At 35.3% G+C, this 22,134-nt stretch overlaps 1 protein-coding gene across 2 annotated transcripts; it reads left to right on the top strand.

Annotated features, from left to right (window-relative positions):
* Positions 1-3,896: 3,896 nt before the first annotated feature.
* ZRANB2 (zinc finger RANBP2-type containing 2) lies at positions 3,897-21,711 on the top strand. 2 transcript variants are annotated; one of them, XM_003892057.2, is made up of 11 exons: positions 3,897-4,249; positions 6,278-6,330; positions 6,421-6,529; positions 8,122-8,204; positions 12,454-12,530; positions 12,759-12,893; positions 14,014-14,183; positions 15,670-15,756; positions 18,086-18,244; positions 19,252-19,326; positions 19,862-21,711. In XM_003892057.2, the coding sequence occupies exons 1-10, from the start codon at positions 4,194-4,196 to the stop codon at positions 19,283-19,285; spliced, it is 963 nt and encodes a 320-aa protein (XP_003892106.1). In that variant the 5' UTR covers positions 3,897-4,193; the 3' UTR covers positions 19,286-19,326; positions 19,862-21,711. The 2 variants fall into 2 exon arrangements, with proteins under 2 accessions (XP_003892106.1, XP_003892107.1); XM_003892058.2 differs by lacking the exon at positions 19,252-19,326.
* Positions 21,712-22,134: the final 423 nt, after the last annotated feature.

Raw genomic sequence — 22,134 nt, 5'->3', positions numbered from 1 at the left:
ATTTAATGCTGATTACAGCATTTCTCATATTGCTTCAACATCCATTGTACTGCCTGTGAACACTAGATTCTAATTATTCAAATGTTGTTAGTGTACTTTGTTGATGATGACCACAAATACAGATCTTACACAGAGAATGCAGGAAAATGCAAACAATTATTCATATTGTGGTTGTTAATTTATTGTTTGGAATTTATTAACAGCATTTATTTATAGAACTTATTGCAGTAACGTAGAATAGCACATCTCTCAACCATGTCTTCTCTTGAATTCTCTAGACCGTAATCACTACATCCCTAGAGTGTGATCCTTTTAAGTTTGGCTGCAGCCCTGCCTTCCATGTATAGTTATCAGTGGTGAAGATAGATGAGGGGCCCTGGATAGATGAAAAGAGTCATCCCATTTGAGCAACCAATGTCCATCACTTGTTCAACAAGGCTTACGACCAACTCAAAACAGGAGGTTACCATGTTGATTAGAGGTAAGAAAGGACATTGATTGAAATGGTCCATTGGCTTTGTGTTGCTACAGTCTCAAAAGCCCTCAAAGGAGGCAAGCATTGCCATGATAAGTCATGTCTGATATGTGACACGGAGCTTGCAGAGGGGTAATGTGACTGCCCTAATGTCAGCAGCAGGGTGAGGACTGGAGACCCCAGGATAAAGGATGTCTGCAGACACACATACGATTTTCAAGTGCTCTCCACTAGAGGTGACTCCTTGGTCTGAGCAGTCAGGGAAGAGCCCACATACTGGCTCACACAGTCAGCTCCAGACCAAGGATGCATGGGGGACAGTGGTGGCCCAGAGCACTGAAGTCATCCTGTGTCTGATATTACTGAAAATCACTCTCGAACCACTGAAAAAGCATCATAGGCCGGGCGCGGTGGCTCAAGCCTGTAATCCCAGCACTTTGGGAGGCCGAGACGGGCGGATCACGAGGTCAGGAGATCGAGACCATCCTGGCTAACATGGTGAAACCCCGTCTCTACTAAAAAATACAAAAAACTAGCCGGGCGCGGTGGCGGGCGCCTGTAGTCCCAGCTACTCGGAAGGCTGAGGCAGGAGAATGGCGTGAACCCGGGAGGCGGAGCTTGCAGTGAGCAGAGATCCGGCCACTGCACTCCAGCCTGGGCGGCAGAGCGAGACTCCGTCTCAAAAAAAAAAAAAAAAAAAAAAGAAAAAGCATCATTCTGGTGGCCCATACTTGTGCGATGAAAGAAATAATGCCATGAAAAAAATAATGCCCCAGTCAGTGGGAGCTTTGGCTCTCCAAGTTGCTCTCCAGGAACTGGCAGGGCCATCCAGCCCTAAGCCACCCTACAGGTGCTAGTCCCAGAGATCCTGGAGCACTGGTGGGACCCTGAGTATCGTAAGAGGGTCGTATGGTCAGGAGGGCCTGAAGGGAAGAAACAAAGAAGCCAATAACATTTTATCTAGGCTTAGGGTGTCCCACTCAACAGGTCCTGCTGACTTGGCTGGTCCCCACCACCAAAAGCAATAGAACATCTCAGGACTTCCATTGTCCAGGATCCACATAGTACTACATTTTGGCTCCATCCTGCTGAATGGTCCAAGGCACCCCAGGGGAATTTTAGGGCATCTCAAGGAAGGCCAGGTGCAGGACCAGGTTAGGAGCCCTGGTTGCCCAGGTCTAAGAGCAGTACTGCTTTTTTTTTTTTTTTTTTTTTCAGTCTTCTGAACTAAGTAACAGAAAATCTAGTCTGAGAAAAGAATACTGTGTATGCAGAATGAATTCAGCAAAGAGACAGAGAAAGGGTGCTGCTTGAATAGAGGATAGCTTCTTTTAGGATCTTTCTGAAACTGCACTCCTGCTCTAGCATTCCATCCATTAAACACCACCTTCTCTTTATAATATGCTCCCCCTTTTTGTAGTTTAAGTCATTTTATTTTTATTTTTGTTCCTTGCAAGCAGAGTGAGCCCTAATGCAATATTTAGAGCCAGATTCTTAGGTTTGTAGATTCAGAAACTCAACTTTACCATTTCCACCAGAGCTAATCTCCTGGGGACCAACATATTAAGAGGACCCGTAAACAACTGATATGCATTTCAGAATGCCAATTTCTTAATCTATAAAGAGAGCTTAATCCAGATGAACAAATTGTGTGGATAAATTCACTCTGGGAATTTCACCATAGTAGGTTAAGTGTGCTCAGGAAGAAGAAAAATTATCAGAGGACTGTTTGGTGAGCATATAGTAAGAATAAAGAAAATGGGTAGAATTTTTCTTTCAAATTAGGATAGCTGAAATAAATTTCTTTTGTAGAAATATTTATCTTTGAAAAATCAGCTATAGTCCTTGAACTCAAATAACCTCTTCTGGTCATTATCAGATGTATTCACAAATTTTGTCCATTGTTATCCTAGACTTACTATAAAGAATTTTTCTCTTGACAAATAATTCTCCCAGAAAAATTCTGCTAATTACGGTTAGTATAGTTGATTAACTGCTGTTGCATTAACTGCATGTCATCTACCAGCTCTGGCATCTATTATTCCTATTGACCCCATCAAGTCACTATCTCCTCTCTACTCTCAAGGGTGATCACTATCCAAGATTAGTTTTGCTGCTTTTGAACTTCATGTAAATGGAGTAATATAGGATATGCCATTTTGTGTCTGGCTTTTTTCAATTCAAGACTGTGTTTGTGAGTCAAATAAATACTGGTCAATAATAGGATTGTAATTTGTTATTCTTGTTACTGTATAGAGTATTCCAACTGTGTAAATATATGACAATTTATTTATCCAGGCTACCATTGATAAGCACTTGGGAAGGATGACTGTATATGCTGTATTCTAAAAAAATTTATTGCATTTGTATACCAGAATCTATGCATAAGAATGCTCATACTGGTGTTTGTAATACCAAGCCTGAGAAACAGAAGGAATAAACTGTCGCAAAATGGAATAGTATCAGTATACATCAGTGAAAATAAAAGAACTACACCTATATGCTTCTACATGCAACTACCTAGGATTAATTTAGAGGCATAATGTTGCATGAACAAAAAAAGAGTACATAATCAACTATCCTTATATAGCTCATCAAATTAAACATACATGTATGTTAGGTTTTGAATAGAAGTCAAAGGTTAAAGAAAGACAGGGCGGCTTAACAGCAAATACAGAATTTATGTCCAGCATAAGACCTACAGAGGTGGGAGATCAGCTTAATGCCCGTGCCCATAGCTCCTTACAGGCTGGAGTAATTTATAGGCCTGGGTGGGAGTGGTCTGGGAGACCAAGGCCTGCTTCCTGGGAAAATGTTGATAAGGTGTTCCCAGGATGAGGCAGCTCTGGCCCTTGTTCTGGTGGAATGTGGTACTTTCTCCCAGCAGAATATAAGACGCAGCCTGTTTCTCACGGCCCAAACCCCATGGAATGTTTCACTTTGACTAAGGTCTGCAAAATGGCAGGGGGCTTACGGAAATGGTGCAGTTTGGACTAACGGTGCACACAAATTAAACCTTTAAAAAGAAAAGAATAAATCCCAAATATGGGAAAGTGTTATCTGTGGAAGAAAGTAATGGGATGGTATCTGGAAAAGACACTGGTAATTTAAACAATGTTGGCAATATCTCAGTTTTAAAATTACCAGTTGGTTCCCATGCTTACTTATCTGTTACACCTATTTATGTATATATAAAAAATAGGTTTCTTAACGACATCCCACGTGCATGAAATAACGGAATTTTTGTGCCTTTTTAAAATAATTTCCCTAAAAATATGAAGAGCCCGAGCCGTTTCTAGCCCTAAAGGAACCCCACGCCCCTGAATTGATCAGTCACTTCCGCCTCCACCTTTCCAGCTCCACCTATGGAAGCGGAAGTACTTTACTCTTGGGTCCTCCCACCTGTAGGGGGCTCTCCGAGGCTTCTAGTGCCACGAAGGCCTCCTATCTGGGTTGTCCTTATGACGCCTGTTAGTTTAGTCCTAGAAAAGATATTTGTATTTTAACTTTTTCATCTAAGAAACAGTAGCACAGGCATCTTAGTCTGGACAACAACGTATAAGCTGAATTCCTGGTCAGTTCCCTCATTATCAAACCCTGACGCAGTAGTAGGCGCGAGTCAGGCAGTGTGGGGACAGCCCCGAGTTGCCGAAAGTCCCCGGCCCGCTTTCCTCCTGTGAAGACATAGCTGCGGGTGGCTGTGCTGGTGGCGTTCAAGATGTCGACCAAGAATTTCCGAGTCAGTGACGGGGACTGGATTTGCCCTGACAAAAAGTGAGTTCAAGAAGGGTCCTGAATTGGGGCGGAGTTTATTAGTGGAAGCTTTCCCAGGTCCGTTCGGCATTTTCTTTTTCTATGATTTCCTGTGCCTTAAGACGGGTTGAGGCGGCGAACCGCCAGTTCCCGGGCGGGAATAAGGCTCCCAATCTCCTCACGAGAGAGGTCTTTCCGGAGTCTTTGTTCTAGATATGTCTTCAGCGTTTCGTCGACATTACCTCTCCAAGGTAGCCTCTCTTTTTAGAGTGCGAGATGGCCTACCTTTTAGCCCCACGCCCCACCCCCGCCCCGACCAGGTTTCAGCGATAGGAAATCTCTCCGGTCAGGCCAGCTTGGTGTTGGATCTCCCCCACGTGACTTTTCCCTGCAGAACTTTATTCTTGTTCACGGAAAATATTGCTTCCTCGCACTCGTCCTTTTGCCTCTTACAGTTCACCTCGTTTTGTATTTTTACTCAAACTTTTCCTCCGTACTATTTTTCCCTTTTCCCCAAACTCTAACCTCTTTGATTTGGAAAATTCTGACATTTTCTTTGTGGATCACTTCTCCACAAGAATTGGACATTTCGCCTCCTTAGAGCCGAAAAGGAGGGAAGAGGCCTGTGTTTTTGCCTACTCAGCCCTTAAGATGCCTGCAGCAGAGAAGCACGTGTGTTAGTGGCTCTGCTTTTTGACATTGTTGCCAACGCCAATGTACTCTACTAAATTGTTAATCAGATTTTTTTTGAAGGGTGCACAAGTAGATGTATCTATTCAGAAATATCATGGAAAATAATTTAACGTACAACTCATGTTCATATAGAAGCCTTTTATTTATTGTACCTGAGTTAGCCACAAATAAAGAGGTTTTGATTGTAAAGAGCAAAAACTTTGGAACAAACCTTGGTTGAGTTAAAATTCTATTAATTTAACTGCTGAAAAAGGAATAGAATTACTTTTTTATGAAAACATGAAATAACATGGATAGGGTGTGTAGACAATGACGTGTAGCAAATTCTAACTGGTAGCTATTGATAGTAATTTGATATTAAGATGACCTGAAGGAGTAGTTCAAGCCTAACAAATGATATTGAATAGAACCAAAGTTATGTATTATCGATAGTATTGCTCTGAGTGATAAGACGTTATTGAAAATGTTCAAAAGATTTACAACAACAACTTCTGACTTTGTTGTTACCTGTAAAATAATGTGCTTTTGTCAGTGTCTTTAATGACAGCACACCCAGATACTTGAGGTAGGACTTGCAAGGAGAGTACATTTCAACTCATTTACAAATATATGAATAGAAAGTTGCTTGTACAATATGTATAAATACAGGAGAAACTTTCAGAGTATATTTTCCATGTTTAATGGAGTTAAAAGGAATATTTTTAGGGGAAAAACTTAGCCTAAATATTATTTAGAGTGTTTCACTTTAGTGTCATCCCATACTTCACATCTGTATTGTATTCTAGTATAATGCCTTAAAAATCAGCTTTTTAAAATTTAAGCATTACATGTCTTTCTTAAAATTATTGAACCTTTTTGTATTTTTAGTTAGTACAACCTATCATCTTTGATTCCTTACCATCCTACCTACTACCTGTAAAAATATAATTTCATTAAGATCCATGAAGCCTCCTTGATTTATAAGTTTTTTCCTCATTGGTCCACCCCTAGGGTTTAAAACTCCCTGGTACCTTGTAAGTAATTACTGAAGTGGAGTTAACTGTCACTTCTAACTTTGTAAAGGGATTATAACTAATGATATCTGCTAACGTGAGAACTTGAGGCAGAGATCTTAAGTAATTTAACCAAGATCACATAACTGGTACATGGAAGATTGGAATATCTTATTTTGAATTTGTGACTCCAGTCTAATATTTTTCCCCCAGTAAATTGTGAGGAGTTTTTTGTTGGTAGCATTGACATTAACATGACTAAGATGTATTAGAAGTTATGAATTCCAGATATGTAGTGAGGGCAAGTTAAAATGTAAAATTTTACAAATTTAAATTTTTATAAATGCTTTTTATTTGTTTTCAGATGTGGAAATGTAAACTTTGCTAGAAGAACCAGCTGTAATCGATGTGGTCGGGGTAAGTATTTAAAGAAGATTCTATTTATACTGTATATATATCATTTATTTATTTCTCCAGGTTCATATTGCATGATTTTTCTGTTTTCAGAGAAAACAACTGAGGCCAAGATGATGAAAGCTGGGGGCACTGAAATAGGAAAGACACTTGCAGAAAAGAGCCGAGGCCTATTTAGTGCTAATGACTGGCAATGTAAAACGTATGTTTTTTAAATTATTGTCTGCTCTTTCTTCCAAAATAATAGATTTGGCCACTACTTGTTTATATTACAGCTCTTATTAACCACATTGACAAGCCAGGGTAACCTTTTAAATCCAAGGTATTGTTATTCAGTCTCACCTTTAAGTATAGTATAAAGAAATTTGAAATTATTCTTTGCATTTTTTAATGGTAATAGTTGTCACTGTGATGGATTATGTATACCAGTAAACAAATGCTTATGGTGAGCTAAAAACCCAAACTGGGGGGGGGGGGGGGGGGGGTACTTAAAAGTACTAAGGCCTACTTCTTTCTATTATTGAAAAATCCCCCCAATTTTTAGACTGTATAGTTAGTGTGAAATACACCATGAAACTCATTTTGCCTATTTACAAAATAATGTTAGATTCATAAGTTGTGTGCCATAAGTAATTATGTCTAATTATAGGTAGGTTTCTTAATGATTTTTATTTTCAGGCTTAGATTTAATTCTTTATTGATTTTTCCAACTTCCATCTTTTCTCTGTGCAGATGAATCCTATGTGTATGAAAGAGGAGTAAACCAAAAAAGTATTAAATAAATTTCTCTTTTTGTTTGTTTGTATTTTTTGTTTTGTGTTTTTTGTTTTTGAGACGAGGTCCCACTCAGTCACCCAGGCTGGAGTGCAGTGGGGGCGATCTCAGCTCTGTAACCTCTACCTCCCAGGCTCAAGCAATCTTTTCACCTCAGCCTCCTTAGTAGCTGGGACCACAAGCCCGCACCACCATGCCTGGCTCATTTTTTTATGTTTTTGGTAGAGACAGGGTTTTACCATGTTGCCCAGGATGCTCGAACTCCTGAGCTTGAGCATTCTGCCTACCTTGGCCTCCCAAAATGCTGGGTTTACAGGTGAGGCATGAGCCACTATTCCCCACCCTAGAGTCTTAAATAAATTTCTGATCCTCTAGATTATAAATTTGTATTGGAAAAGTTTCCAGCAACAGATTTGGTCACTGGATTTGGTATGCTTTGGAATTCAGTGCTTGAACTGATACCTCAAAAAAGTAAATTAACATTATTTATAGGGTATAACCATACTCTTTAAGGTATATTCAGAGACTGAGACATTAGTGGAGCCTTTAAAGTTATATTTTTTCATAAGGCATCAGAATTTCTATACAGGTTCAGTATCAGTTATCTGAAATGTTTGTGGGTTCAGCATCCCTAATCTGAAAATCTGAAATGCTCCAGTGAGCGTTTCTATTGTGTCATGTCCTCTCCTAAAAAGTTAGATTTTGGAACATTTTCGGATTTTGAATTTGTGGATTAGTGATACTTGGCCTGTGGTTATGATTTGTCATTTACTTCTCAAAATTACAAAGGCATTCTTCATACTGTATAAATTTTGCTTCTCTGCTTAAATGGTTCAGTCCGTTGTTGGAATCCGCATTTACTCTTCAGACCATTGTACATTTTCTTTGTTTACATTACCACTTAATAAACATGTTGATAGTGGTTTCATCCTAGTTTTTATTTTAAAATTCTAAAATATCTAAAAATTTGATATTCATCTATATTATAGCCTACTAATTTGGTGTTTTTCACTTCTAAAGTTGCAGCAATGTGAATTGGGCCAGAAGATCAGAGTGTAATATGTGTAATACTCCAAAGTATGCTAAATTAGAAGAAAGAACAGGTATGATACAACCACATTTTAACCAAATGGTTTTGTTTAAAGCACTAAATATTGAAACAATAATTGTATCACCTTCGAGTAAGAGCCACAGTAAGTGAGGAGTCTGTTTATTCTGCTCTGAATGTTTCTTACTGGAATTTTTTCCCCCCATACACACATACAAATCTGTTGTTTCACAGTTTCACAATTTATAAAATAACAGTGTTAGGGACCTTTATCCTAACAAGGAGGGACATAAGAATACTTTTAGAAATATTCTCCTCCTCTCCCTTTCACTGGTTTGCGTGTTTATTAGTAATGATATAATGATACCATTTTTAAATTCTTTTGATAGTCTGCTGTGACTTAAAAGGGCAAAGCCACACAATTTAAAGTGTTCTAAAGCTTTGTCAATAATTCTGCAACTTAACTATGTGTTAGGATCATCTGGAAAACTTTTTAAAATACAGATTGCAAAGTGCAGAACTGTTGAAGTTACTTGGTGGTGGGTTTCCAAAATCTGCAGGTGTTTTGGATGGTGTTTGGTAATCATTGGCCTAATTAATAGCTGATCACTAGCTTTGTGTGTTGTTACTGGTGAAATGAAAATGTTTACCTAATAGCATATAGTTTTTCCATTATCACCAATTAGCCCAACCACATTATCTGTTTACTTAAAATCTGATTTTGTCATTCAACTGCTTATATGTCACATGATCAAAGGATTCCTTCTATATATAGTCACCCTGTCACACTTAGACTTGGTGAACTACTTCCCTCTTTTCTTTGCCTCTCTAACTTTAGGCCATTTTCATTGTCTGTTTAGTTTCTAGGGATCAGAGGGCCACTGTTGAATCTTTTCAACCTAGCTCTTCCAGACTTCAACAGAAATTCTACTTTTATCCCCTCCACCCCTATTTAAAAAATTATATTCACATATGTGAGAACATTATAACATAATGTCCTCGATCTGCCCCTCCCCTGCCCCACCACCATTTTCAATCCTCAAATCCTACCTTATTCTTAGGAAGTGATTTTGCCTTTCCACTGATTGGGTAAGTTAAGGCCTTCTGACAAGGATCTCGTTTTTTTCTTCCCTTACCTAAGGTACACCGGCACCTCCACCACCACCCCTCCCCCACCCCGTTTGATTGATTGTTTATTCTGTCTCCTTTGCAGGTTTCTCTTCTTTTGGCCACTGATGTTGGGATTCTTTGCAGCCATCCCTGACCCTCTTTCTTTCCTCTATTTTGTAGGTGTTTTCTTCTAAGCCCAAAGTTTTAAGTAACTTTGCCATGATATCCAAGTTTATGTCTCCAGCTCAGACTTCTTTGACCCATATATCCAGCTGCCTATTCAACATTGCCATGCAAATGTCAAACTCATTATATTCAAACAGAATTTGTGATTTTTACCCCTGGGACCTGACCCTCTTCCAATGATCTGTTTCTCATGATTAGTACCACTCACCATACATTTGTTACATAAGCTGGAAATCTAGATGTCCTTCTTAGCCTAGATAGCTCCTTCTTGGTATCTCCAATACCCCAAAAATTCTTTTCCATTACCACCCTAGGCAAAGATATTATTATGTTTTGTGGAAAAATAGCCACCTAGCTGGTTTCTACATATTTTTATTTCCAAATTTAAAACCCTTTTTTAAAAACCCATTTTGATTGCTTTTAGGATAAAGTCTAAAATCTTTTTAACAGTTTCAAAACTTAAAAAAACTTTTGACCTATTTCCTGACTCCTTTACAGTTTCATTATCACAAGAACTATAGTTTAGTTTTGGTAAATTTTATATTGGTAACTTCTCACTTTTCTTTACTCGTTGCCATTTTTCGGTTATTCTGGTGTCTTGAACCTTTCTCACTTCCCTTACTACAAGTATTTGTCTTTGCTGGTAACAGTTGAAGGTGTGAAATGACTTACTCTGTTGCTTTCCACTTTCTTTTCGCTATTTATAATAAAGCAGCGCAGGGTTCAGGGAGCATTTCCTAAGCATGAGACAGGATATGAATAAAAGAGAATGTGATTCACTACCTCTGAAAGATTGCTGCCTTATCCTGTGTAATTCCATCAAATTGTTCAGTAATTTACTTCTTCTGTTTCGGGATTTAGGATTATTTTTGTTTTGGTCAGCTTTAAAAAAAAAAAAATTAAAGACAATGGCATAAAAACAATCTTGGCACATTGCGATTTTTATTCTTTTGGAGTATTTCCTTAGAATAAGTTATCAGGAGTTGAATTAATTGTTCAGAGTGTAGAATCACAGAATTTTCCTGTTAGTGCCTTGGTTCTTCCTTTGAAGTACATGTTATATTCATCCCCCTTTCCTGCTTTTTTTCCATTGTCACAATCCTGATCCAAACATTCATTTTAAACCTGTGTTTGATTCTTTCCTGTCCCTTGCTCAGCTTTTATATTATACTGTGAGACAAATTTGAAAATATATTCATTGTAAGACTTACACAGAAATTCTTGGTTACTTTCTAAAGCTTTCTGAAGAAATTCAAATTCATTAGATGATTCCAGAATTGTATTTTCTGTATTCATTCCTTGAAGACATTTATAGGCCACTGTGCAAGGTGCTGGGGATACCTAGGTGAGCAAAATAGTCTTACAGCAGCAAAGATTAATGAAGTCCTCTTTAGGAAAGCTATGCTTAAGCTAAGAAGGGAAAGATGAGTTACCTGAGTAATGGATTAAACACTCTTCTTTCTGTGTGTGGAGAAGTAATTAGGAGAGGTGTGGCAAGAGTGGAAATAGAACCAATTTATACGCATTACCTAAAATGCTTTAAATCAGTAGAATGAAGGAAACATACATACCATTCCATTGATTCCACTATCTCAGGTATTCAGTGAAAATTATATGCTTCAGTGTTTTGACGATAGGGAGCTAGTGTATTTTCCATTTATAGGGAAAGAGTTAATGAGCTAGATTTCTATTGTATGGGTTCATACAACATACCTTACTAACGTTTTTGTTGTCAACAGATTATTTTGCTGACTTTTAAAATAATTTTATTTACATACTTTTGAAAAATTAACTACATGAGTTATAGTTCACTTCTGATCTTACTATGATTTATTTTTGAGCTTTCCATATTCGTCATATTTTTTCAGTTTTTTCCTATGTAAATTATTTCCCATTTAGATCCCATGTATGTTTAAAAATATTTTTATTAACTTCCAACTATTTTAAAGTTTTCACTAGTACAAAGTATAATGAAGAAAAGATGTTGTATTCGTGTGGGTTTTTTTTTTCCAGAAAGTGAAATTTTAAAAAGATTTTTAAAATATTCATGATAGGCAAATTTTAAGTTACAAGTCCTAATTTTTATAAAATATTTTATTATAAATCTATTTAATATTTTGCTGATGAATGAAGTCCTTAAGTCTGAAAATCACGGGCCGCATGTCCTGATACTGCTCTGGAGTATGTGACCAGTTAGATTGTCTTACTCTTGATCAATGTATACCTCTTTAATTTTCAACAGGAGACTTTTTCAGAATATGTCAGCTCACTTTTCCTAAAACTAGCTCATTTTCTTTAATTCCAGTCTCTCCTTTAAGCTTATGTCAGAGACCTGCCAAATGAATCGTATACATTGGGTATGACATGAAAGAACAGTGGTTTGCTAATCTCAACTACTTTTTAATAGAATAATTTAATTTCAAAATGTACTGGCTACTTCAGAGAACCTGTGTGACTTTTACCTATGTGTTTATACCAATTAAACCAGGGCCAAAAGATGGCCTTTATTGTGTTACTGTGTTTGTCTGTGTAATTAGGAATTTTCCAAGCTCTAATAAGGCCCGCTACATTTTAAAGTAGCAAAATTTTAGTGTGTCAGAAGATTTCAGACTATTTGCATCTGGTAAACAGTGGAATTTAATGCTTGGTTGTTACTGAGCCCAGAAGAATTCTTCCCAGAAGAATTATGATAAACTATAGAGAAAAGTCCTTTAAACTTTATAGCAGAAGTTTGAGATGTTTTCCACCAATACATTCTATGAATTAAATAAGTCATGTAGGACAAATTGGAATTGAAAAGAGCTAGAAGTATAGCCATGTGACGTTCCAACTAAGTTCTATTTATTTTCTGTGGTGATTTCTAATATGCTTTCTTAAAGACTAGTAATTTGTTAGATGGGTAGGCAGCTATTGTTGATTAGATTTTTGTTGTTTGGAGATTTGGGCATGCTGTGTTTATTATTTAAATCAGTTGTCATCGGGTAACAGTTTGTGCCCTCTTTTTTAAGGATATGGTGGTGGTTTTAATGAAAGAGAAAATGTTGAATATATAGAAAGAGAAGAATCTGATGGTGAATATGATGAGGTAAGCTATATATTGGTGTTCAGATTGAATATAAATTAGAAAAACATAGAAAAAATTCTTAAATGCAAAGGAAAACTTAAACGTATTTTATTTTTGTAAGTGCAATTTGAGTCTTCAGCAACTGATCATTTTCAGGAAATCATAAATATCTAAAAATAATTTTTTAGAAAATGTATTAAGTTTAATGCATTGTCAGCTGACACGTATTTTGAAATTGTTTTTCTCTAGTTTGGACGTAAAAAGAAAAAATACAGAGGGAAAGCAGTTGGTCCTGCATCTATATTAAAGGAAGTTGAAGATAAAGAATCAGAGGGAGAAGAAGAGGATGAGGATGAAGATCTTTCCAAATACAAATTAGATGAGGTGAACAATTTTCTTGTCCTATTTCCCTTTTGTCTTATGAGAGTTACACCATAACATGAATGCTTTTGACAACCTCAGACACTTGGTGAAGATATATTCTGTGTTTTCATTTGTTCTCACAAAGGTTTTGGGTTTCCACTCTGCCAAGTACTATTTGTACTTGGAACACTACTGTTCTGGAGATACAGTAGTGACCGAAACAGAACTACCTTTCTCTTATTCAGTTCTAGAGGAGGAAAGATATAAATAGATAATTTTGATAGCAATAGTCTTATGAAGATACATGATGTGATAACAGTTTAGAATCAACTTTGGTTTTTGCTGATGTCTAAGGAGGTGAAGTTTGAGCTGAAACTTGAATGATAGGAAGGAGCCAGCAATAAGAGCTGAGGTGAGAGCATATTTAGTTAGAGAACAGCAAATACAGGTTCCCTAAATAGGAGATAAGCCAGCAGCCTTCAAAAATATCATACATAGGCCAGTATAATTAGAGCAGAGGAGAGAATGAGATGAGGGGGACAGCACACACTTCAGGTCTGGTGATACTTGTTCTGTCAGGCCAGAGTGTAAGTTTTATTCCATATTAAGGGTACCTTAGAGCCTGATCATAAGAGGTCCGAGAATGCAACTAAAGACATAATAAGCCAGTTTTAAAGTTTTTAAGAAAAAAGTGAGATGTATTTATCTGGCCTGTGTTCCAGAGTGATGACTGTCAGTATATTGAGATATTAGAGAGACAGAATGGATCTTCAGATTTGAGGAGACCAGCTAAGAGGTTACTATAATATGCTAGAGAATAAGGAACAGAGTTTTTAAGACCAAGAATGGTGGATTCAAGGACTTTTAAGGAGGTGGACTTGAAAATTATTGGGTGATGCATATGTGTGACAGAAAAAGTGTGTATGACCTCCAGGTTTATGTCTGTGCAATACCTGAGACAAAGTTGTCAAGTCTGTTTATTTGAGATGAGTTTAGTAGGTGAATTTTAGAATTCCAAATGAATTTGCTGAGATACCTGTGATATATGTATGTGGAGGTGCTCAGTACACTTAACTGTTTTATCTTTCCTGGTAGGTAACACTAATATCTAAATGTCTAATTATAATTGAATTTTTGTTAGGATGAGGATGAAGATGATGCTGATCTCTCAAAATATAATCTTGATGCCAGTGAAGAAGAAGATAGTAATAAAAAGAAATCTAATAGACGAAGTCGCTCAAAGTCTCGATCTTCACATTCACGATCTTCATCACGCTCATCCTCCCCCTCAAGTTCAAGGTCTAGGTCCAGGTAAACGGGTACAGGTCAAGGGTAACACCAGTCAAAATGTCAGTATCTAACTTTTTTATTTACAAATTTTGTTTTTCTTGACGAAATAAACTTTCCTTTTTATTTTAAAAATTTAATTCAAGTCAACTTTTAAAATAATTTTTCAGCTTAGTGCCATACAGTTGTTGTCCAGTATTTTTAGGAATGTGAAGTCTTAGCATGAAACTTCCTTAATTTATTTTAGCCTCATGCTTTTGACTAAAACAGACTTAAAAACTGAATTAAATTTTTACATACACTTACATCTAATTAATCTAAAGAGATAGCTTACATTTAGAAATTAAGTAAAGGGAAGATCTGTATTTTCGTTCAAGATGTTAAAGGCTAGCACAGAAATTTTCTAGGCATTAAATCATTGCTTATTACACAATGTTTAAATAGTTTGCTTTGATATCAGTATTCTGAATAAAGGAGCAAATTCAGCCGTGTTAGTTCTGTTGACTTAATGCTCATAATTTTGAGAAGTCCAGGAGTAAACTAAATAGAGGACTCATTTGTTGTACTTGAATATTCTTTTATTTGTTGATGTAAAATATGTAATCTCTGATTTTATAGTTAACAATAAAAATAAAATTTTAAGTGAGTGAAAGCAGTGATTTAAATTTAACAGTGTCCTCTTGAAGAACCTTAATCACAGTTAAGTGATGGCATGGGCAATGAATTTTAATCATATTTAGGAATAAAATATTAGCTATTAGTGTATAACAATTAGATATATGTTAATTAAGCACTACAGAGCCTGAAAGCTTAACAAAGTGGGGCTATAGCTAGTAATTTTTTGGTAAAAATATAGTGATCTTTTTCTACAGGTTATTATTATAAAAGACAAATTATAGTTGTAAATTAGATTAATGAATTTTGTGAGTTTTAAAATTTGTATGAACCATGTCTCCCCTTGTGTCATATTTTCCAATAATATAATTACCTAACAATGACAGAATTACACATTTTCCCTTTAATTCTCTAAGCATTGAGTAAACAGAAACATATAGGGATGAAATATACACATGCCAACATTCAAAACTTTGTACTAACTAGAAACAAAAATAAAAGGGGATTTATAAAGGAAAATGATGGAGACATTTTAGAGAAATTAAGTATAAACTGCAACATTCTGTTTTCTTGCATGTATTCTGGGTAGCTTCTAGTTACTTGTAAACAAAGTATTCATTGTTTTTGTAATAAAGTGATAATACTTGATGTTTTATTTGTCTAGTTGAGTGGCTTTAGGGTAATTTAATCACTTGGAAAGTGATAGTTATTTTTTTAATTACCTTTTGTTACTGAATCTTATCTAATTTAAAATACTATGTTTTGAAAGTATATATCTCGTATAGTTATCTTTTTATATGAAAATGAACTCTAATACATATCTTTCTTTCAGTGTTCATATCACAAAGCTCAATTAAGTGGTCCTGGAAAAAAAAATCCTTCCATGTTGTTCCAGGTCCCGTTCAAGAAGTTCTTCCAGTTCGCAGTCAAGATCTCGTTCCAGTTCCAGAGAACGTTCGAGATCTCGTGGGTCGAAATCAAGGTGAATGAGGTAGCATCTCTCTGTAAAGCAGAGAGAAAAATATTTAAAGGCTGCAGAAGGTGTTGCTGCTTTTTCCCCCTTATTTTGCTTCTACTTGTCAATTTTATTTTAGCATTAGAAAACTAATGCACTTGCCTCAGCTTAATTTTCTCACCATGAAATGTTTCCATTGCCAGCAGTGTGCCAAGACATTCCCATGGTTGAAATCAGGTGGCTATTTTGCATTATGCAGTGTTTATTATTTTGGCACTAAGATGTGATGAAGTAGGAAGATGAAGCCAAGTCTTATTGCCACATTGTATATTAAGATTATATATGGCCAGGCACAGTGATTCATGCCTATAATCCCAGTACTTTGGGAGGCTGAAGTGGTAGGATCACTTGAGGCCAGGAATGTGAAACTAGCCTTAGAGACAAGGTTGTAGTGAGCCTTGATCACTGTAATCCAGCCTGGGTGACAGGAGTGAGACGATGTCTCAAAAATAAATAAATAATAGTAGTTCAAATAAAATTACATATGTAAATAAAAAGAAAAATTTTCTTCATTATTAAAAGGAAGAAAAATAACCGTACCTCAAAACAGGTTCTGTTTTGCACGGCAGTTGTTTCAATATTTTCAGAAACAAATTTGCCATTTATATCAGATAAAGTTCCTAGAGAGTACTGTACTCTCATTTTCCTTTCTAGTTTTACACACAGTATTATTTATAGAGCACAAAACACTCTCAAAACTAAATCAGGAAATCTAGTTGGTTAGTTGAGATAGGATGTGGTCTTAAGTAGTAGACTGTTGTAAACTTTCAGGTTGCATGTACTCACATCTGTAGAGGGAAACATAATTTGAAAGATGCTCTTTCAGGAAATTTTTCTGTATTTAGTCAAAATGTGCTCTCTTTGTTTTTAAGTTAATTTATGATGACTTACTAAAAGCATCTAAAATAGAAAATGAAATTCCATATTTGTGGAAATTCATGTTGAAGTCTCACCGTGGCTCTTTTGGTAAAAGTATTTGCTGCTTTGAATCAAATTTAGCATTAAAGGACTGCCACAGTGTAATCATGTTAAGGAGAAAAGAATGATGTGCACACTTGCATTATAAGCCAATAAGAAATAGGTAACAAGGCCAGGCTCGGTGGCTTATGTCCATAATCCCAATACCTTGGGAGGCCGAGGTGGGAGGGCTGCTTGAGCCCAGGCGTTCGAGACCAGCCTGGGCAACACAGTGAGACCTCGTCTACTAAAAATAAAAATTAAAACAACCAGCCAGGCATGGTGGTGTGTTCTGTAGGCTGAGGTGGAAGGATCACTGGAGCCCTGGAGATTGAGGGTGCAGTGAGCCATGCTACTGCACCACAGCCTGGGGAACAGAGCAAGACCCTGTCTCAAAAAAAAAAAAAAAAAAAAAGTAGAGCGCAAATTATTTTTTATTGTTACCATTATTATTTAAGTGCTTTATAGGTAAAAATCCTTAAGTTATGGTATTCCCTTTGGGAACCATTATAATTAAGGTTTACAGAACAGCCTTCATATTCTTCCCATTTTTTCATTGCTTGTAACTTTCCAAAGAATTCTCCTTTTGGGCTTTCTGGTTTTATTTTAAGCCCAAAGGTGAATTTCTTGGGAAGTTTGAGCTAAATTCCTTCAACCAAAATATACAAGTGAAGAAAAAAAAATTTGTATTTAAACATTTACACATTTACTTCTACGTGAAGCATGTGAATGTCAACACTTCATACTTCATAAATAGTGGGTTTTCATAAAAATAAGTATTGTAAATATAAATCATTTTAAAGTTACTTTTTATTTTTGAATATTTAGCAATTTAGTACAGTTACTAGTCTTTTGTTTCTGTCCCATATGCCTGATTTTTCCGTAACAGTTTAATGAGTTGAATAATTCCACATGGAATTATGTTTATTTTCCTTGGGAAGTGGTATATAAGATGTGTATTTTCTTCTCAAATGTAAGGATGTAGTTTCTAAACATAAAGTCCTGTTAATGCAGTTACCTGCTGATTTTATAATACTATAATATTTGTGTATATTTTGGAAAGCCTTAAAAAAAGTTTTAAATTCTATTTTGATATAGTAAGCAGGGTTTTAATTACACATGATAAAATTGTAAAGGGAAAAATTAAAATAATGTTTAAGTAGAATGTTTTCATAGTTGATCCAGAAGTCTTCTGTTGAGTAAGCAGTAAGTATTCTTCCTTATAAAATTTTCATAGTTGTTATAAATCCTGTTTGTTTTTGGAGCTATCTGATAACTAAATAATCTTCCTTATTTCTTCTTTTAATGAAATGTTTGATTTGTTTCTCAATCAATGAAGATCCAGCTCCAGGTCCCACAGGGGCTCTTCTTCCCCACGAAAAAGATCTTATTCAAGTTCATCATCTTCTCCTGAGAGGAACAGAAAGAGAAGTCGTTCTAGATCTTCTTCATCTGGTGATCGCAAAAAAAGACGAACAAGATCACGGTCACCCGAAAGGTTTGGGTTTCTGTAGAAATAAGAATGGGTGTTCTTAAGTGTGTTTAATAGATAAACTTTCCTAGTCAAGGGTTAGATTTTTATTATCTCCTGTGTTCCAACTTTCTACTTTTCAACTTTGAACTTCAAAAAAACATTACTTTGTTTATCCTTTGTATTTTGATCAGGTTGTTAGAATTGTAGATCAAACCATTCTTTGATCATTTTATTGTTTAAATTTTTATTTCCATTTATAATTTTTATAGCCAACTCTCGGTTATTTCTGTCTTTTGAGATTGCAATTGAGGAGCTATATGTCGAAGTAATTTATGAGTTGACTTTTATACTTAGGCTTCTTTCAATACTAATAGTTAAGAATTCTAGAGCATCTAATAAAAAATTAACTTTCAGATCACTGGAATCTGTCCTCATTTAAATATGTGTAAATGCATTTCCACAGCAAATGCTTCATACCCTTTATCTATAAGGAAATTATTCCTTGTAGCTAATACATTTTTCATATTGCAGTCCAAATCTTTTTTGAGAAAGGCCTATGTTAGTTTACTTTATGTGTACTGACACTTAATATTGGAAGAGTGCAACTGTCATCTGTCAGCCTTTTCTGCAACAGGCTAATTACTTAGTTTCATTAATTTTCTCTGTTCTCAATTATATAGTCATTTTAATGGCTTTATTTGTACTTGCAAATTTTTCATATTTTATTAGCTTGTGAAGATAAAGATTATGTAAAGTCTATTAATTGCTGGGTTCAGTGGTAGGATTATCTCATGATTCCTACTTGTACAGAATGATTAGTTTTGCTTCTTCACATTTTGGAGTTTAGATGTTAAGATTACACACAGTCTTGTTTCTCTGCATTTGTTTCTTTGTTAAAAAATTACTCTGTTTTTGAGTGGAATTCATTCTGTTGCTTTCTTACCACTTCTGCAAATTTTTATCTTAGCCACATATAATCCCCCTAGTTTGTTGTCATCTAAACTTAATGAACATGTTCTCTATTCCATAAGCCAGGTGATTGGTGAAAACACTAAACAACCCTGAGCCCAGGGCCAACCCCTACGGAACACCACTACTTTACCCAGGTTGATATTGACTTATTCATACTAGCTGCATGAATATAACCCTATAGCAAATTGTACAATCATCTTGTGTAACCTAGATTTCCAAAACTTATTTATGAATATATTTTCTCATACACAGAAGCCTTGCTGTATCTTTTTTACATAATAGACTTCTTACACTTTCTACACCGTGTCACAGAGATTGGTTTAGTCACACTTCCATTACCAAGTTTATATGCTTTTGTTGTACATTTTCTGTAATTTTACACATTTTTGCAAGGCTTTTCTTCAATATCTTAAATAATTGAGAGGTGGCTATATTTTGAAATGAGATTCTTTTGAAATTGTAGAGAATTTTTAATTGTATTTATATGATAACTGGGCTCATATCCAAAGTCTAAACATACAATTTTACGTGTGTAAGTTCCTATCTCAGTTTTTAATTTTTTTGCTAGCATCATAGTACTGAATTTTGTACCTTCAGTGTCTTAAGAATGAATGCTGAAATTTAGCTCTAGCTTACTTGAATGCCTGCTCTCTCCATTATGTCTTACAGACGCCACAGGTCATCTTCTGGATCATCCCATTCTGGTTCCCGTTCAAGTTCAAAAAAGAAATAATGTATTAAAATTTACATCTTAAAAAAATCCAGTTCAGTGCATGAAGCATATTTTTAAAGAAGTTGGTGTCTTACTTGGTCAGAAGTGCTAAATCTGCTAGTAGAGGTGCATGCCTTTCATTGCTTTTCAAAACAATACAGCTGTGTTTATTTGTGAAGTTAAAAGTAAATAGCATTTTAAGCCATAATGTCCCAAAATAGATGCTCTGTCATTCATTATTATAACCATTTGCTTCATTTAAAACCATTTCAGCTGTAACAGAGTACTTTGCTTCCTAATTTAAACCCGTTTTTCTCATTTTCAAATACATCCTGTCCATTGGCTAAGACAGGATTACTTAGGCTTGCCTGAACTTTGGGCTTGGAGGCAAGACTGGAAACTAGTTGGAAACAACATACTTATGGAAAAGACAGTCAACCTGTTTATGCTGTTAACAGATGTCAAAGTGATTCTCACCAAAAAAAAGTTAAACTATATTGTAAGCAGCCAACTGTAAATGTCTTTACTTTGAAATTCCCTCTGCTAAGGGTGCCTTAGAATCATTGTGTCTCTTTTATCCAGCTTTACTTTTTTGCTCCACATTTAATGTGAAAGAATCTTGTGACATCTACAAGGAGAGAAGTGGGATTTATTTTCCTTTTTGACACACAATTTGGGGCAAAAAAGAAAGTCTTAAGAGTTTATCTCTTCTCTACTGATATGGTTGCTTGATAAAGACATCTCAAAATGTTTACTAATGTTTTAAGAAGCTTTGTGTGATATTCTTCAAAATCTAGTTACCAAATATGATATCGTAGAAAAGGCTAAATCATAGTCAATGAGCAAATTGAAGTAAGCTTTTAAAGTATATTTCTCTTTTGGTGAAAGGCCAATGGAGACATTGTGAATTTAAGTGAACATTTGCCTCAAGATGTTAACTATAAACATACTGCATACAATTTTCTTCTGAATAACAAGTGAATGCTTATCTCTACATGATGTAAGCAAAAATCATTATTTTTCCTATTCATTTGAAGTAAGTTATGGCTTAAAATGCTTTCGGAGTTCATTTCTCAAAATTAAAATCTGGTCACATGAGCTTCAGTTTGTTTTCTGGTTTGAAAAATAAAAAGGTTTCTCTTAACAGTATTTCCAGTGACAATGCAAGGTAAGTATATCAAAGGAAATCAACAACTGTGCTTGGGGGCTTTTTGTTATGGGATATTGATTTCTTTTTCTTGTTTTTTTTTCCATAACATTGTCTGCTGCAATTTAAATAAAAAATTACGACATTTTAAGATATTTCGTAGACAGACCAAACAAAAATATGTTTTTATTTTAAAGTGAATGTTTTTCTCTTCAGCTGATCTAAAAATGAAAGCAAAATATCTAATGTAGAAATATTTTGATAATATTTTTACAGTGAGCTTTCCCATGTTTTTATGTCTTAATTTTCTTTGCTGCGTTTATGTAGGTTGCACAAGAACTTTTACTCACTTGTAATTGTGCCTCAGACTTTTTGAAAGTCTACCTTCTAAATTGCCCAGATGATCTAGATTCTACATGTTACCATTGGTTTATTCTTGTGCTTTCTGTATTTAAAACTTTGGCTGTACTAAGCAAATACAAGGTTATAATTTAGCTAATAGTAGTTTACAGACAATTCTGATGATTATGATTTCATTTGGTTTAAACTGTACTAGTTCATTTCATAAGGAAATGATACTGTAGACAAATGTAAATAAAGCCTGTGAGTCAAGCATCAAGTGGTGTTTGTTGAAATAAACTAGAGATTTTTAAACTCTGATCTAATGTCCATTTTTAAACTAATTACAGTTTTCTTTGTTACCTTTGATTTGTTAATTTTTTATACTCTTTATATTCACCTACCTTTTATATATGATTGCTTGGTATTTTAAATTCCAAAGCCATTATCACTGCAACCTCAGAATTTTTAATTTTAACCTTTTTTTTTCTTTTTAAATAGAGCTCCTAAATTAGTTGCACACTTCTTGCCAGAACATTACATCCCTCATTCCATGTAGTAAAATACCATATCATAGTGTGCTTCTGTAACTACTCTTAAACTGTCACCTTATATAAAGCACTCAGCTGTCCACTTAACAGCTAAGTTTTCTTAAGTTTCTATTTGGAATCCTTTCATCTAAACAATATTGAATGATATCTGGTAATAAATGTCCAAGTTTAGAACTAGATCTAAATACAAGAT

The sequence above is a fragment of the Papio anubis genome, chromosome 1 (assembly GCF_008728515.1).
Source record: "Papio anubis isolate 15944 chromosome 1, Panubis1.0, whole genome shotgun sequence".
Lineage (NCBI taxonomy): Eukaryota > Metazoa > Chordata > Mammalia > Primates > Cercopithecidae > Papio > Papio anubis.
Note: the sequence above shows the minus strand (reverse complement) of the source record. Positions and strands in the feature narration are given on the sequence as shown.

What these genes read in the sequence shown, in the direction of transcription:
- ZRANB2 (XM_003892058.2), top strand. Translation starts at nt 4,194, where the DNA reads ATGTCGACCAAGAATTTCCGAGTCAGTGACGGGGACTGGATTTGCCCT. An exon ending in AGTTCAAGGTCTAGGTCCAG is followed by an intron (nt 14,184 to 15,669) that starts GTAAACGGGTAC and finishes ATGTTGTTCCAG; the next exon opens with GTCCCGTTCAAGAAGTTCTT. An exon ending in TCTCGTGGGTCGAAATCAAG is followed by an intron (nt 15,757 to 18,085) that starts GTGAATGAGGTA and finishes CAATCAATGAAG; the next exon opens with ATCCAGCTCCAGGTCCCACA.